The sequence below is a fragment of the Coregonus lavaretus genome (assembly GCF_964263955.1).
Source record: "Coregonus lavaretus genome assembly, chromosome: 9".
In the NCBI taxonomy this organism is placed as follows: Eukaryota; Metazoa; Chordata; class Actinopteri; order Salmoniformes; family Salmonidae; genus Coregonus; species Coregonus lavaretus.
The window spans coordinates 30,482,406-30,499,754 of NC_139996.1; the positions used below are offsets into that span (position 1 = coordinate 30,482,406).

General features: G+C 43.3%; 1 protein-coding gene across 1 annotated transcript in view; it reads left to right on the forward strand.

Annotated features, from left to right (window-relative positions):
- Positions 1-1,589: 1,589 nt before the first annotated feature.
- Positions 1,590-17,349, forward strand: part of LOC311134695 (nuclear receptor ROR-alpha A) — a 59,013-nt gene continuing 43,253 nt past the window's right edge. Inside the window, exon 1 of the mRNA XM_084168452.1 lies at positions 1,590-1,718. Within this exon, the coding sequence (XP_084024578.1) occupies positions 1,688-1,718 (31 nt within the window). The 5' untranslated portion in view covers positions 1,590-1,687. The remainder of the gene's footprint in view (positions 1,719-17,349) is intronic.

The window sequence follows — 17,349 nt, forward strand, 5'->3', positions numbered from 1 at the left end:
GCAAACACTAGGTTTCAGTATGACGGGGGAATTAAATGTGTTTACCACCGCATCACTTTCACTCATTTGTAACCACGATACGCTTCATTTGATGATATCTGCAGCTGAAAGATATTTTGTTCATTAGATTGTGCGCAGTGACAGACCCGTGTTGACATAACATGAGCCAATGTGTTTACAGTGTTTCTAATGGATGTGGTCCTCTGTAGCTCAATTGGTAGAGCATGGCGCTTGTAACGCCAGGGTAGTGGGATCGATCCCCGGGACCACCCATACGTAAAAATGTATGCACACATGACTGTAAGTCGCTTTGGATAAAAGTGTCTGCTAAATGGCATATTATTTATATTATCATGTAGAGGTCGTAATAAAACACGTTCATTTGCTAGATTTATGGCGTCATGGGCAGGAGGTTCATACCCTTCCTGCAGCAGTCCCAATAGGACAAGTTGGCTGTAGACATGTACACATGGTGGAATATGGAACATTAGAGGGATGTTTGCCAAATCAATGTTTGATAATAACTGGGCATGTCAAAAATTGCAAAGGAATTTGGTAAAACTGCCAGTCCAATCTATTAGCATGAAAGATGTCTAAATAATGCAATGAAATATTTTGAATGTTTCTTGAGAAGGGATGATATGGAAATTCAAAATGAACCCGGTTATTGGCCAGAGCCGGATTGCACTATGACCAGAATATTGTATCAGATAGTGCCAGCTGGTAAGGCGTCTGAACAGATTATCATATGAGCGAGAGAGAGAGAGAGAGAGCGAGAGAGAGGGCGGGAGAAAATGACAGAGAAAACGATAGAGAGAGAGAGGGCGAGAGAAAACAATAGAGAGAAACTCATCCGCCAGTCACTGTGGGGTAGAGGGGATCAGCCAAACCCTTTCGTCACTATCTCCCCTTTCTCACCTGCCAGAGCTTGCGTGTGAGCCATGGGAGAGGGGGAGAGGAGGTGAGAGGTGTGTGAGTCCTGTGGAGAGGTCAGGGGATGGGGCTGAACCTCTACTCGTCTGTCTGGGCTCTGTAAGGCCCCACCGCTGCTCTGGAGGCAGACATCTGGAGGCAGAATGAGTAATAATATCTAGAGAAGAGGAAGAGAGGACTTCTACTATCACTGAGCCACAGGGAATTAGACAGCCTCTCTCTATATTCTCTCCCCTTTGCTCTCTGTTTTCTATATTATCTCCTTCCCTCATTCTCTCATTGAATGTATTCATCTACTTATTTTATTTATCTTCCCTTTTCTCTCTAGTCCAGTCTCTCTTTAACTTTTTCCTTCTCATGCCTTAGTTTTCCTATTTTCTTCACACTATGAAAGCAGAGGAAAAGGGAATGGAATTTTTGTTTCTGGCAGAGCTACTGTTATGACTTTATCCTGGCACTAAACGATCAGCAAGACAAGATAGTGAAAGTGTGCTGTGTCTAGCGAGCCCTCAGACAAGCCTCAGCACTGCAATCAGTGCCTGAGCTCTCAGCGCCCCCACTGGCTGCCTTCTGTGCCAATCAAAGGCAGGGGGCGGGGAACAGGCGGACATGAGTGCTGATGTCACAGTCACATGGATTCTCATGTGGTCATGCTCGGAGGCTGAGAGACAGAGCTGTGCTGGCCAGCTGCTGCTGAGACAGCAGTGGAGGGCTTTGCGCTGGTGATAGTGCTCTCTTATGGACTCGGAGCTTAATGATGTATTTTGTGATTTCAGCTATGAAAGGTAAGAGCAGAATGCATGCATGCTGTTTCCACGGTGCAATAGGCAGCCAGAGTAACAAGTAGGGAAGTGAAGCTTCTCTCTATTCACTGCCTGCCAACTCTCCATTTCAGAGAGAGAGAGAGAGAGAGAGAGAGAGAGAGAGAGAGAGAGAGAGAGAGAGAGAGAGAGAGAGAGAGAGAGAGAGAGAGAGAGAGAGAGAGAGAGAGAGAGAGAGAGAGAGAGAGAGAGAGAGAGAGAGAGAGAGAGAGAGAGAGAGAGAGAGAGAGAGAGAGAGAGAGAGAGAGAGAGAGAGAGCTGTCGAAATGTTTCTTTTTTTTGTGCTATTTATTTTTTCTATTCTGGGAGGAAATCAAGTTAGAAATTCGAAAACAGATGATAAGATGTGTGTAATGGGACTGTTACTCTCATGGTATCTGTTATATCTGCTTTCTCTGGTTCTATTATTTTTATTATGGAGGGAAGTTATTTGTCGAAAACAGATGATAAGATGTGTGTAATGGGACTTGTTACTCTCATGGTATCTGTTATATCTGCTTTCTCTGTGCTGGTGTCTGTTTAATAAATTAGAGCCAGTGTGGTCATACTATAGCACTGATCTCTTTCTGATGAGAAATACAACCCTCGAGCTATTGCGACAATTCCAAGTTTTGGGGGGTAGACGTAGGGGGGTGGACGAGGGGAGAGGACGGACGGACGGGACGGGGGGTCCTGGGGTATCAAGGGGGGAAGATGAGGGGGTTCAGGGGGGGTTCAGGGGTCCCTTTAGCAGTTATTTCTCCTGGCTATTAATTATGTTGTTCATGTCCAGAGGACGTGTCTCTCTGTTCGGAGGGGAGTGTTGCATGGCAGACTGGCAGTGTTGAACGTGGCTTGCAGACGGGGCAACAAGGCACTGGCTGGTCGCGACTGGTAGACTAGGATTCTTTGAGTTGATACTGGTGTGTGTCTGTGTCTTGTGTTCCACTGACCTATTTTTTGGTAGTTGGGTATACAAGCATGGCCATGGGAGCAAGGCTGGGTCCTCCTCCCAGTCTCAGTGTCGTGATCTTGCATGCTTAATCCCAGTTCTCCCACCCCCACCATCATACAGTCACACACACGCATGCACAAGTACACATGCACACACACACACACACACAGACCATCACCAACCCCTTTGGGCCACGAACAATGCATTCACATCCATTCACACACACACACACACAAATACACACTCATTCTTGCATATACACATATGCATACCCAAGCATTATGTGCTCTTACACACACACACACACACACACACACACACACACACACACACACACACACACACACACACACACACACACACACACACACACACAGAAAATAGTCACTGTGAAGCTCAGGCAGCTGTCATTGTGTGTTAGATGCTACATCCTCACCACTTACTGCATGTCTAATACATATATTGTGTGGAAACATTTTTGCATTTTTCACTGCATTCTTATTTAATATTTATAGACATGTAATAAACTGAGACTTGAGAATTTTGAGAATATTATCTTGACCACCTCTGTACCGAGAGGGAGAGTTGTGTGAAGTTTTGAACACGCACTTTGAATGCGCACTTGATCACAATGTGTGAAAGTCCTGTGATAGAGTGAGATTACATAGTTGACAGTGATGTGTGAGAATTGTGTGAAATTGTGGGAGAGTGACATTTTGTGACACTGAGGCAGATTTGAAAGATCAGCTCTCTAACCCAATGCCCTTTTATATAGACTTTTATTTTGAATATGGAAAATGTAGAAATATATATTTATTTATTGGTGACTGTCCAAAATCAAACATGTCTTTCCCGTTTCTATTCCAGATGCAATTTCCGTTATTTTTCAAGATGTATTTATTACTGTATAAGTGCAGGTCTGCATTGAATGAAGATGTATTTATTACTGTATAAGGGCAGGTCTGCATTGAATCAAGATGTATTTATTACTGTATAAGGGCAGGTCTGCAATGAATCCATAAATCAATAGTGTCATTATTCAGTTAAATTCATCTCATCACAATACATAAATGAGCTGGAATAGATTTTTTGAGGATTTGAAGCTTTTCCAAATAGATACTTGTATGATGGCAAAGACAGAGGGGCGATTCCATGCCAGCATGGCCCGAAAATATTTTGGGTATCACCAATTGTTCTGGCAATTCTCACATTAAAAACCTAATTTGGAGGAAGGATGTTTAACATTCTTTAAATATATATATATATATATTTTTTATCATGATGAAAGTAGTCATTTTAGGCCCTTTTTAGACCTATACAGTACATGTCTCCTGTAAGACCATATGATCTGTGAACAGTATGGTACAGACAACATCTTGGTGCCATTATACTCCTTATACTGTGGAGTATGTCTATATTCTGAAATACAATTTTTCACATACATTGTTTGGAAAAATATACTCTTCAAACACATCACATTTCCAGAGTGGGCTCTCTGCTACTTTGGAAGAAATTATACAAATTATAAATTTTATACATAGATCATTAACCAATCACAGCCCTCCTGTAAGATTGCACATTCAGCAGATCAACAGCAGAGGGAGTTCCCTTTGAATCCGTTTTCCCATTAACTGTGTTGGTGGTGCTCATAAAACTGATCATAACTTTAAAAGAAGTAGAGAGCCCACTCTGCAAATGTGATGTACTTGTAGAGTATATTGTTTAAAACAATATGTCTAAAAATGAACAAAACCGAAAAGGGTACTTTTGTGATATTCATATTAATAGTTTTAATGTGGAATAAATTCATGTGTAAAATGTTATTTCACAATATAGCGATACTCCATATTTTAGAGCACACTATTAGGAGTTGTGCTGGCATTTAATCACCCAGAGGAGTTGTGTATTGATATGTATTTTTACAACAGATTGTGTTTTATATGTCACTACCTTTCAACAGAGCTATGGTCGTGGTCTCTCTCTCTCTCTCTCTCTCTCTCTCTCTCTCTCTCTCTCTCTCTCTCTCTCTCTCTCTCTCTCTGTCTCTGTCTTTCTCTCTCTCTCTCTCTCTCTCTCTCTCTCTGTCTCTGTCTCTGTCTCTCTCTCTCTCTCTCTCTCTCTCTGTCTCTGTCTCTGTCTCTCTCTCTCTCTGTCTTTCTCTCTCTGTCTTTCTCTTCACAGTCGCACAGCCACACCACTGCCTCGCAAGTACCTAATTACCTGTAATGGAAACATCCCTCTCATTACCCCATGCAAATTAGCCAGCCTACTCAGCACAATTAAGATGAAAATTCAAAATATTAATTACATAATTAAAGACCTTTGATGTACCAAAAGACAGAAAAAAATAGTGTGTTTCATCTACATTATAATTAACCCTTCATCAAGATATGAATACGAAGCTTCTGTTTTGCATACAGACAGTGCATCAAAATGTGATTTACCACGAGTGTCTACTAGACTGTAAACAATGTTCAGGGGATGGAGACAACGTACAGCTATATTAACAAGCCAGTAAATATTTGCTGTAGCTTTGGTGCTCTTTGTCTCTTCCTATCAGCAAGCGGGTGAAGTGCTCTTGACTAGCGCCCGCATGCTGCAGGGTTCCCACATCCCAGCTCAGGTTAGGAAGAACAAGAGTCACACTGATCATAATTTAAAAATCTAATCCTATAATTTTTTTCTTCTAATCTAAATAAGAATTTTCTCAAAACATAATCTCCTTTTATAGTATAATCTCCTTTTATAGTATAATTTTCCTCATCTGTTTTAATCTTCATATATTAAATCGCCTATGTGTTTATGAAAATATTTTGAGTTCGATTTCGTATTCTCAGAGCCCATCCAACCATCCATTATTACTAATGGCAATGTAAGAGTAGAGAGTAAGCTAACAGCCGTCTCTTACACAGAGATGTGGTGTGTTTAGGAGCCATGAATGCTCAGATCTCTCCCTGCACAATGCCTTGGGTAAGGACGTGGAGTGGCATTTCCACAGGTTATTAAAGAGTGAGGTGTGCCGCTGTCTGGAATGCGACCGACTGACCGACCGACCGACTGTGCCGCTGTCTGTGAGACCGACCGACTGACCGACGCACGTCCTGGCTGCCTGGCCGCATGTGGATGGACTGGTTAATGAGATATTGATTGCCCATTGAGAGCATGGATTTTTGATTTAGCTCCACAGAGGCTCCGAGGACAGGGACGTGCAGTCTGGAGTGATAGAGGAGACTGCAGGAAGGAGATTGAGCCTAACACAGGGCAGAACCCAGCACTGATGCTCCTTCCCTGTACCCTGTACCCTGTACCCTGTACCCTGTACCCTGCCGTATGCTATGGCTGTGGCTACGGCTATACTGTGCCATGATATGCCCAGGCCTCCACTCTAGCACTTGAGGATACCTGACAGTTTGGCAATGCAACTGGTTGCTAGTCACACCTCACACTCCAGACAGATTAACTCACTCACTGATTTGAGGTTATATCAGATCACACTCTCCTGCCTTATTTTTAATCACGGTGTGGTCTCATACAAACACAGTGGCTCATGAAGTACAGTATTACCCCATTTCTGATTTTACAGTTCCCTGCTGAGCAGATAGCTCTAACGTAAGGGGTCATTTTCAGAGAGAGAGAGAGAGAGAGAGAGAGAGAGAGAGGGGGGCGGGAGCAGGAACAGGAACTCTGGGAGGTCAGACCTGTTTCTTCTAACCAATTAGATTAGGTTTTCATAGACCAGCATACTCTACACTGTTGCTGTCAGTCTTCAAAGGGCCTTTGGATAGAGACAGCTCTGTATGCAGCATCAGTATTAATCTGTAGACTCAGTATCCATTGACCTGTTGTCTGGATGTGAATCACACCATTTCCATGATATGCATACATTTTCACAATGGATATCATTTCAACACAATGTCATTTTATGTTCTATACTGTATGTTATCGATCTGATATTATATCCATGGTGTGTTTCTCTGTGCGTCTTTGCTTGCACTCTCCTGCACCTGCAGTGTCCTCCCAAGCTCATCCTGCCGGGTCCTAGAAGTTAAAAGCGATTTAACAGATTGAAGAGGGGAAAGATTTTCGGAGTACTTTTATTCTGTGCGTGTCTTGTAGCATTGCCTTTTTTCTCCACAGGTCTCTAGAGGGCTGTCCACTGGCCTTTTGAAGTTGCATCAAAGAGGAAATGGGGGAGAAAAAGCATTATTGATTTTGCGTTTTGTCTGACTCAAATACTGAGAAATAAAGACACATAAGGAGAGAGGTGTTGGCACCGGGGCTGCTTTGAGAGAGAGGGGGGAGGGAGACGGAGAGATGGGGGGATACAGATGTATAGGTGAGGCACTCGAGAGAGATAGAGTTAATACATCTCTCCCCAGAGCCTCCTGCTCTGTTCAGCCTTGCTGTTTCCCCTGCTAGCTACCTTTGTGCTCCTCTCTAATGCTGCAGTAAATAAAGCCCATTAAAGAAGGCCAGAGACAAACCTCTCTAGTCTCTCTTCCTCAATGACAGATACAGTTCCTTCAGAAAGTTTTCATGACTTATTCCACATTTTGTTGTCTTACAGACTGAATTCAAAATTGATTAAATAGATTTGTTTCTCACCCATCTACACACAATACCCCATAATTACAAAGTGAAAATATGTTTTTAGAAATTTTTGCAAATTTATTCAATATGAAATATCAAATTTACATACGGATTCACACCCCAGAGTCAATACTTTGTAGAAGCACCTTTGGCGGTGAATACAGCTTTGAGTCGTCTTGGGTATGTCTGTATCAGCTTTGCACATCTGGATTTGGGGATTTTCTCCCATTCTTCCTTGCATATTTTGGTGAACAGCAATCTTCAAGTCTTTCCACAGATTTTCAATGGGATTCAAGTCTGGGCCACTCAAGGACTTTCACATTCTTGTTCTGAAGCCATTCCAGCGCTGCTTTGGCTGTATGCCTGGGGGTCATTGTCCTGTTAGAAAGTAAATCTTCACCCCAGTCTAAGGTCATTTGCACTCTGAAGCAGGTTCTCATCAAGGATTTTGCCTGTAATTGGCTCCATTCATTGATCCCTCTAGCCTTACCAGTCTCCCAGTCCCTGAACAGCATCCCCATAGCATGATGCTGCCACCACCATGCTTCAAGTTTTACATTTACATTTGAGTCATTTTGCAGACACTCTTATCCAGAGCGACTTACAGTAGAGAGTGGATACATTTTTCATACTTGTCCCCTGTGGGAAGCGAACCTACAACCCTGGCGTTGCAAGCGCAATGCTCTACCAACTGAGCCACACAGGACCAGGGGTGGTGTTAGACGGGTGATGAGCTGTGCCTGGTTTTCTCCAGACATAGCTCTTTGCATTCTGGCCAAAGAGTTCAATTTTTCTCTCATCAGACCACATAATCTTTTGCCTTATGCTCTCAGAGTCTTTCACGTGCCTTTTTGCAAACTCCAGGCGTGCTGTCTTGCCTTTTTCTCAGGTGTGGCTTCCGTCTGGCCACTCTCCCATAAAGCCCAAATTGGTGAAATGCTGTAGAGACTGTTCTCCCATCTCAGCCAAGGAACTCTGCAGTTCTGTCAGAGTGGTCATTGGGTTCTTTGTCACCTCCCTGACCAAGGTCCTTCTTTCCCGGTTGCTCAGTTTGGTTGGACGGCCAGCTCTAGGCAGAGTCTGGGTAGTTCCATATTTTTTCCAATTCCCATTGATGGAGACCACTGTGCTCTTGGAAACGTTCAACACTAGAAATTGTTTTATACCCTTCCCCAGATATATGCCTCGTCACAATTCTATTCCGGACAATTCCTTGGGCTTCATGATATAGTTTCTGCTCTGACATACACTGTCAACTGTGGGAGCTTTTATACTGTAGGTGTGTTTCTTTCGAAATCATGTCCAAACAATTGAATTGGCCAAAGATGGTCTCCAATGAAGTTGTAGTGACATCTCAAGGATGATCAAAGAAAAGTGGATGCACCTGAGCTCAATTTGGAGTGTCATAGCAAAAGGGTGTACATATTTAATCCATTTTGAATTCAGGCTGTAACACAACTAAATGTGCAATAAGTCAAGGGGTCTCAATACTTTTTGAAGGCACTGTATCTTATCCCCAGCTCCAGCAGGTCGGTGTCATCCCCTCCCCTCACCCCACTGTTGAACTGCTTTTCTCTGACAAGCCAAGCTGCTGAGTTCTCAGCTGTAATCAAATCTGTGCGCTAGGTAAGTGTGAAGTGGCAGGCTAGAAGAGAAGCAGTTGTTTGTGGGCTTTCACCCTTACCTGTCAAGGGTTGGCTGATGAAAGTAGAGTGGTTCTCTGCTGTAATTGACCTAAGAGTGGCATAAGTAAGGCCCTTCTGACTGGAGCTGACACCACCCTGTTCTACTCAGCACAGTTATGTTACGTTGTGTTACGTGCATGTTACAGCTAGCTATAGTAGATTACCCTGATAAGGGGAGCAGGGGTACCTCATGCCAGAGGTTAGAGGTGGGACATGCTGGGGCATGCATCTCCTCTCCATGGAGAACTGCTATAGCTCATACATGGATCCAGGGAGGGAATGAGGGATGATAAATGAGTAGTGACTAGAATGTTGATGAAATCAGGGAACAGGCAGGAAAAAAACAATTGAACAAAGATCGTCGCAACAGGCATACCGTGACACAACGTGATTACAAAAGGGAGGGAACTGAGTGAGCAGTTTGATTAGATGTCCCTGCAGAGGCCTTCAGGGGGGCTACTTGTGGAATGGCATCATTTAGCTCTGATCAGGCACCTGCATGTCCTTCAGCCTGTAGAGAAACACAACCACTCAGGTGGAGTAGTACTCCGCAGCACTAGGGGGTGCTGTCCCAGCGGGGTACTTCACATCACATGCAGGTAATGGAAAGAAACAGGATGAAACTGTGACCTGTGGGCCCTCCCCATCTGAGAGCCTCTGTCCTGACTCTGGTCATGTGTTGCCACTACACAGCAGAATGGAGCAGATAATGGAGGAATGCCTCATAGAGCCCCATGCGGGCCTCAGAGTGATAGTATCTCTCAAGGTTACGGGCTTTATGAACGACTTCTCCAAACTAAGCTGTGTGAGATGCATCTTATGATCATCATAAATAACAATGGAAAACAGCCTTGTTGTAACAGACCACTTATATTAGATTTTTATGCACATATATTTGTTAGAAATAAAGTAAATGCTGCTTCAGTACAAGATGAAAGGATTTAAAATATGCTATGCAGTGTAATGAACTTAGTTTGAAAACACAGGACATAGCATATTCAGGAGCATAATGCTATTGAAAAAATACCTCTTTATCCAAGCCAATAATTTATTGGCTCCTTTTTTTTCTATTTGTAAATTAGCCCATTATATTCAAACCAGTGTGATGTAAATAGATATTTTGACCTCACAGATTTTTTTGGTTAACTTAAAATGACATCAAACAAACATTCCAGTGTTTTTGCCTTGAGTTACTCTACTATACAGTGAGTGGAGCAGTGTGGCCAACACAGAAGGAATCGCACAGAGACAGTGGTTGTGTCCGAATACCCATACTAGCATCCTAAATAGTAAGCCGTTTTATAGTATGTGCCATTAAAAAAAAAAAAATGGTGCTTTAAATGCCCGGATGTCATACTCATTTCGGCTTCTCATGTAGTATGAATGAATTGTAAACTTTTAGGGAATTTCACACCCACAGTGCATTCGAACCGGATAAAAGGAGTGCTTTGAGATTTGATAGTTCTCTGAAAGTAAACAAAAAAACAATTTATGATGGCAAAGAAGATGAGCAAAGAGTCTCCTGCAGTGTTGAAATATAAGTAGGTTTTTGTTGTCCTTAAAATTGTCATGACTATTTAATCGTTTTTTGCAGCCTGTCGTGCCTTTACTTTAGCTAAATAGCTAACGTTGGCCCAAAACAATAAAACTCTGGTGTTAGTGAAGGGTCACTGGGTGGGGCTACAGACGATCCTTTTCCGGTTTATATATGCAAAGCTGTAGCAAAGTAGTACGTTACGGCCATGGCATACTGCATACTTTTTACTAAACATTATGTCATAAATAGTATGCGACGATGAGTACCTACTATGCAGTTTAAGTATGTAGTACGCTAGTATGGGTATTCAGACAGGTCCAATGTGTGGGAGGGAGGGAAGGAGAGAGAGAGGGTGGGTTGTGGTTGGCTGGCAGTGGAGAGGCCCTTGACCTTTCTGAGTTGACCCCCCCCCCCCCCCCCCCCCACCGGCAACATAGAAGATCTGATTGCTGATTATGAGTTCATTCCTGTCGTGCTGAGCGGTTTGCATGTCGCAATCCATTCCTCTCCAACTGAACTGATTAATGTAAGGAGCTGGAGATGCTACATCTCAGAGAGATTGCAAAAAGGCTCTCGCAGAGCCTGGTAATCTGGAGTGCAGCTGGCAATCACCCAGCACTGGCTCAAGAGGCTTTTTGGGTTGTTGTTTTGTTGTTGTTGTTTGAAATCGTTTTTTAGGGGGGTGCAGTTGTATTTGTTCCCCTGGGCTCTCCTTGTTCCTGGAGATGACTGTGGACTACAGGAAAAAGAGGACTGAGCACGCCCCCATTCTCATCGACGGGGCTGTAGTAGAGTAGGTTGAGAGCTTCAAGTTCCTTGGTGTACACATCACCAACAAACTATCATGGTCCAAACACACCAAGACAGTTGTGAAGAGGGCACGACAAAGCCTATTCCGCCTCAGGAGACGGAAAAGATTTGGCATGGGTCCTCAGATCCTCAAAAAGTTATACAGCTGCACCATCGAGAGCATCCTGACTGGTTGCATTACTGCCTGGTATGGCAACTGCTCAGCCTCCGACCGCAAGGCACTACAGAGGGTAGTGCGTATGGCCCAGTACATCACTGGGGCCAAGCTTCCTGCCATCCAGGACCTCTATACCAGGTGGTGTCAGAGGATGGTCAAAATGGTCAAAGACTCCAGCCGCCCTAGTCATAGACAGTTCTCTCTGCTACCGCACGGCAAGCGACTACCGGAGCGCCAAGTCTAGGTCCAAAAGGCTTCTTAAGAGCTTCTACCCCCAAGCCATAAGACTCCTGAACAGCTAATCAAACGGCTACCCGGACTATTTGCATTACACAATCCCTCCATCAGTGCTCAGACTGTCCGCAGTAGGCTGAGCGAGGCTGGACTGAAGGCTTGTAGGCCTGTTGTAAGGCAGGTCCTCACCAGACATCACCGGCAACAACGTCACCTATGGGCACAAACCTACCGTCGCTGGACCAGACAGGACTGGCAAAAAGTCCTCTTCACTGACGAGTCGCGGTTTTGTCTCACCAGGGGTGATGGTCGGATTCGCGTTTATCATCGAAGGAATGAGCGTTACAACGAGGCCTGTACTCTGGAGCGGGATCGATTTGGAGGTGGAGGGTCCGTCATGGTCTGGGGCGGTGTGTCACAGCATTATCGGACTGAGCTTGTTGTCATTGCAGGCAATCTCAACGCTATGCGTTACAGGGAAGACATCCTCCTCCCTCATGTGGTACCCTTCCTGCAGGCTCATCCTGACATGACCCTCCAGCATGACAATGCCACCAGCCATACTGCTCGTTCTATGTGTGATTTCCTGCAAGACAGGAATGTCAGTGTTCTGCCATGGCCAGTGAAGAGCCCGGATCTCAATCCCATTGAGCACGTCTGGGACCTGTTGGATCGGAGGGTGAGGGCTAGGGCTTGCAGGTGCTTGGTGGAAGAGTGGGGTAACATCTCACAGCAAGAGCTGGCAAATCTGGTGCAGTCCATGAGGAGGAGATGCACTGCAGTACTTAATGCAGCTGGTGGCCACACCAGATACTGACTACTTTTGATTTTGACCCCCCCCCCTTTGTTCAGGGACACATTATTCAGTTTCTGTTAGTCACATGTCTGTGGAACTTGTTTATGTCTCAGTTGTTGAATCTTGTTATGTTCATACAAATATTTACACATGTTAAGTTTGCTGAAAATAAACGCAGTTGACAGTGAAATGACGTTTCTTTTTTTGCTGAGTTTTATTACCTCAATTACCTCGATTAACCTGTGCCCCCACACATTTACTCTGTACCGGTACCCCCTGTATATAGCCTCGCTACTGTTATTTTACTGCTGCTCTTTAATTATTTTGTAATTATCTATTTTTTACTTAAAACTTATTTTTCTTAAAACTGCATTGTTGGTTAAGGGCTTGTAAGCATTTCACTGTAAGGTCTACACCTGTTGTATTCAGCGCATGTGACAAATAAAATGTGATTTGATTTGATGAGAGCGCTCCCTGTGCTGAGCGCAGGTCCTTGTCTGCCTGGGTCCCCGGCTGCTGCAGCCCAGCCCGGCCCACCCTCTCGAACATCAGCAGCGTCAGCACAGCCCCTCGCTCAAAGTCCCAGGATGTGCTTATGATCACCCTCTTATAGGAGGAGACCAATTTGGGCAGCAAAATGAACTTCATCCCTGATGTGAACAAAAGCTCTTCGTTCATTTTCCGAGCTCCCAGACACCAATACAGGGAACAGAAGCATCAGATAAATTGAAATAAATTGCTCAAGAGAACTTGTTTTTGGAGAGAATTTTATTTTAACTCTATATTAGGCACAATTTTCCAGCTGTTTAATTGACCTTGGCAGCAGTGAAACTAATGGATTTCTTTCTTTCAGAAAAGCTGGCATGACTGCTTTATTTGCTTGAAGGGGTTTGTCGCGAAGTTACAAATCAGCAGCTGCCTTCTTCAAGTTTTGTTTTTGTCAATAGTTGGAGGGGAGTGGAGCGCTGCATGGTTCGGTTCTGTTTCCCCTGCGCTGATGGCTGTATTAGTTAATGCCTTTCATGTGTGACTTTAGGGGGACTGAGGAGGAATTTGCCCAAACAGTGTTCTCAATTATTATCAAAGCTGTGCAGGCCACTGCTGCACTCTAATCACTTCCCGCTGTTAAGTACATTACACACAATTTTACTACGTCATCTGTCATCCACTAGACATACAATATAATATATGTTTTGTACAGTGGGGAAAAAAAGTATTTAGTCAGCCACCAATTGTGCAAGTTCTCCCACTTAAAAAGATGAGAGAGGCCTGTAATTTTCATCATAGGTACACGTCAACTATGACAGACAAAATGAGAAAAAAAATCCAGAAAATCACATTGTAGGATTTTTTATGAATTTATTTGCAAATTATGGTGGAAAATAAGTATTTGGTCAATAACAAAAGTTTCTCAATAGTTTGTTTTATACCCTTTGTTGGCAATGACACAGGTCAAACGTTTTCTGTAAGTCTTCACAAGGTTTTCACACACTGTTGCTGGTATTTTGGCCCATTCCTCCATGCAGATCTCCTCTAGAGCAGTGATGTTTTGGGGCTGTCGCTGGGCAACACGGACTTTCAACTCCCTCCAAAGATTTTCTATGGGGTTGAGATCTGGAGACTGGCTAGACCACTCCAGGACCTTGAAATGCTTCTTACGAAGCCACTCCTTCGTTGCCCGGGCGGTGTGTTTGGGATCATTGTCATGCTGAAAGACCCAGCCACGTTTCATCTTCAATGCCCTTGCTGATGGAAGGAGGTTTTCACTCAAAATCTCACGATACATGGCCCCATTCATTCTTTCCTTTACACGGATCAGTCATCCTGGTCCCTTTGCAGAAAAACAGCCCCAAAGCATGATGTTTCCACCCCCATGCTTCACAGTAGGTATGGTGTTCTTTGGCTGCAACCAAGCATTCTTTGTCCTCCAAACACGACGAGTTGAGTTTTTACCAAAAAGTTATATTTTGGTTTCATCTGACCATATGACATTCTCCCAATCCTCTTCTGGATCATCCAAATGCACTCTAGCAAACTTCAGACAGGCCTGGACATGTACTGGCTTAAGCAGGGGGACACGTCTGGCACTGCAGGATTTGAGTCCCTGGCGGCGTAGTGTGTTACTGATGGTAGGCTTTGTTACTTTGGTCCCAGCTCTCTGCAGGTCATTCACTAGGTCCCCCCGTGTGGTTCTGGGATTTTTGCTCACCGTTCTTGTGATAATTTTGACCCCATGGGGTGAGATCTTGCGTGGAGCCCCAGATCGAGGGAGATTATCAGTGGTCTTGTATGTCTTCCATTTCCTAATAATTGCTCCCACAGTTGATTTCTTCAAACCAAGCTGCTTACCTATTGCAGATTCAGTCTTCCCAGCCTGGTGCAGGTCTACAATTTTGTTTCTGGTGTCCTTTGACAGCTCTTTGGTCTTGGCCATAGTGGAGTTTGGAGTGTGACTGTTTGAGGATGTGGACAGGTGTCTTTTATACTGATAACAAGTTCAAACAGGTGCCATTAATACAGGTAACGAGTGGAGGACAGAGGAGCCTCTTAAAGAAGAAGTTACAGGTCTGTGAGAGCCAGAAATCTTGCTTGTTTGTAGGTGACCAAATACTTATTTTCCACCATAATTTGCAAATAAATTCATTAAAAATCCTACAATGTGATTTTCTGGATTTTTTTTTCTCAATTTGTCTGTCATAGTTGACGTGTACCTATGATGAAAATTACAGGCCTCTCTCATCTTTTTAAGTGGGAGAACTTGCACAATTGGTGGCTGACTAAATACTTTTTTCCCCCACTGTATATTCTATTGTATTGTTCAGCAGAGCAATATATTGGATGATCACTAGGAAACACACACACTCACACACACGTTAGAGAACCTTCCTGCACTCATGTATTCATACATTCCTGCACACTTGAAAGCTAATTTAGAGCTTATGTTGCGATGACTATATCTGTGCTCCACACTAAAGTTAATAGAGGAGCAGATGAGACACCATCAGTGCTCACGGAACAAATGCCTATCGTCTGTGCTCGGCTTCCTTTGTGATGAGAGAGACACAACATGTTCTGTGTGTGAGCCCTAACCACAGACGGCCTCCAAGACACAAACAGAGGGGGTAGGGGGAGGCCTGTGTGTTTTTGTCATTGAGTGCGTGAGAGACATCGAGAGAGGGATGTGTTCACTTGGCTTCTGCTGCTCGCGTGGTAGGGGGCATGTGGTTTGTGTCTGAGAGGAAGAAATGAATTCATTTGTGAGCTGTGTTTGCATGTGTGAGATTATTTGCTTTCTTGCTTAACTGCCGGCTAGATTTTTTTTTGCAATATCCAATCACATGAAATTCCAATGCATATTTTGGAAACCTTGGTGGCCTCTTAATTGCTACCATTACTTACCGTTAAAGCAACATGCATTGTTTTAGCGGTTAACCTGAATGCTATCACATAGACCAGGGGTGCTCAAATTGTTGGGCTTGCTGGTTCAAAATATAATCTGAGTGGTGAGTCACGTGCTGAACAAATATATATTATTTTTTTAAGCAATAAGGCACGAGGGGTGTGGTATATTGCCAATATACCATGGCTAAGGGCTGTTCTTAGACACGACGCAGTGCGGATTGGATAAAGCCCTTAGCCATGGTACATTGGCCATATACCACAAACCCCCGAGGTGCCTTTTTGCTATCATAAACTGGTTATCAACGTAATTAAAACAATTATTTTTGTGGTCTGAAAGCTGTGGTCTGTCAGACTGTATACCACGGGTATGACAAGAAATTGTATATTTACTTTTCTAATTACCTTGCTAACTAGTTTATAATAGCAGTAACGTACCTATGGGGTTTGTGGTATATGGCCAGTATACCATGGCTAAGGCCCTGAAATAGACCATAGACAATGATCAGACTGATGATCTGTGTCAAAGTACTGTCTTTGGGATATGATACCAGCTCAATGAGCAATGCAGGGATCAGAACTCTGTTTTGATCTTTGACACATTTTATGGGCATTGATTAGATGGTGCTTTACTTTGATCTAAAGGTGGAAAATGTTGTTTCTTGATTCTCTGGTTCTGGGATTATTATAATTTATACATGAGGGATTTGTTTTTTCCCAAGCTTGAGCAATCTTAAGTAAAGACACTGGGCTATTGTCTCTGTTCATATTATTTATCTCATTAGCATCTGGGTAGGATGGAAAGAAATCATTGAAATAATTGATTCACTTATACTCTTGAAGAGAGTGAGACTGTGGGAAGATATGTTTGATAATTTTCTCTCTCAGATGTAGCTTTGTAAAGACATGCAGTATTTTATCAAAGCTTTACCACCACTATTACATTCTCAAGCAACCTACAGTAGGGCTGCAGAAGTTTTATAGTCAAATATTTCTGGACAAATGAAATTGTTCCCCAAAAAAACACAAGCTGCACTTTCCTCAAAACCATCTGCTATATAATCTAAGAACTGAACAAACCCCATTGTGCTCATGTAAAGGAAAACATTCACTTATACAGTTAGTTACAGCACTGCAGTTACAATTACCTGGTAGTATTGCTGTTCAGTGCCGTATCATACTTGTAGAAAATTGTTTAAGATGATTTGTAGATTATGGAGTAAAATACAGTTTTGGATGATCTATTCACTGTCTCTTTTGGAGAAACTCTGAAAATGCAGTATGTCTATATTAATACTTCAGTATCACTTCAAGGCAATCCAGGGAGAGTTAGGTTTTATTGTACACTGAATGTTAGCCATTGCAACAGAAATGTTATGGATGTTATAGATGTATGCTCATAAAATAGTTTTCCTGTCACAAAAGCATATCCCTTTTTAACTACAGGAAAGGC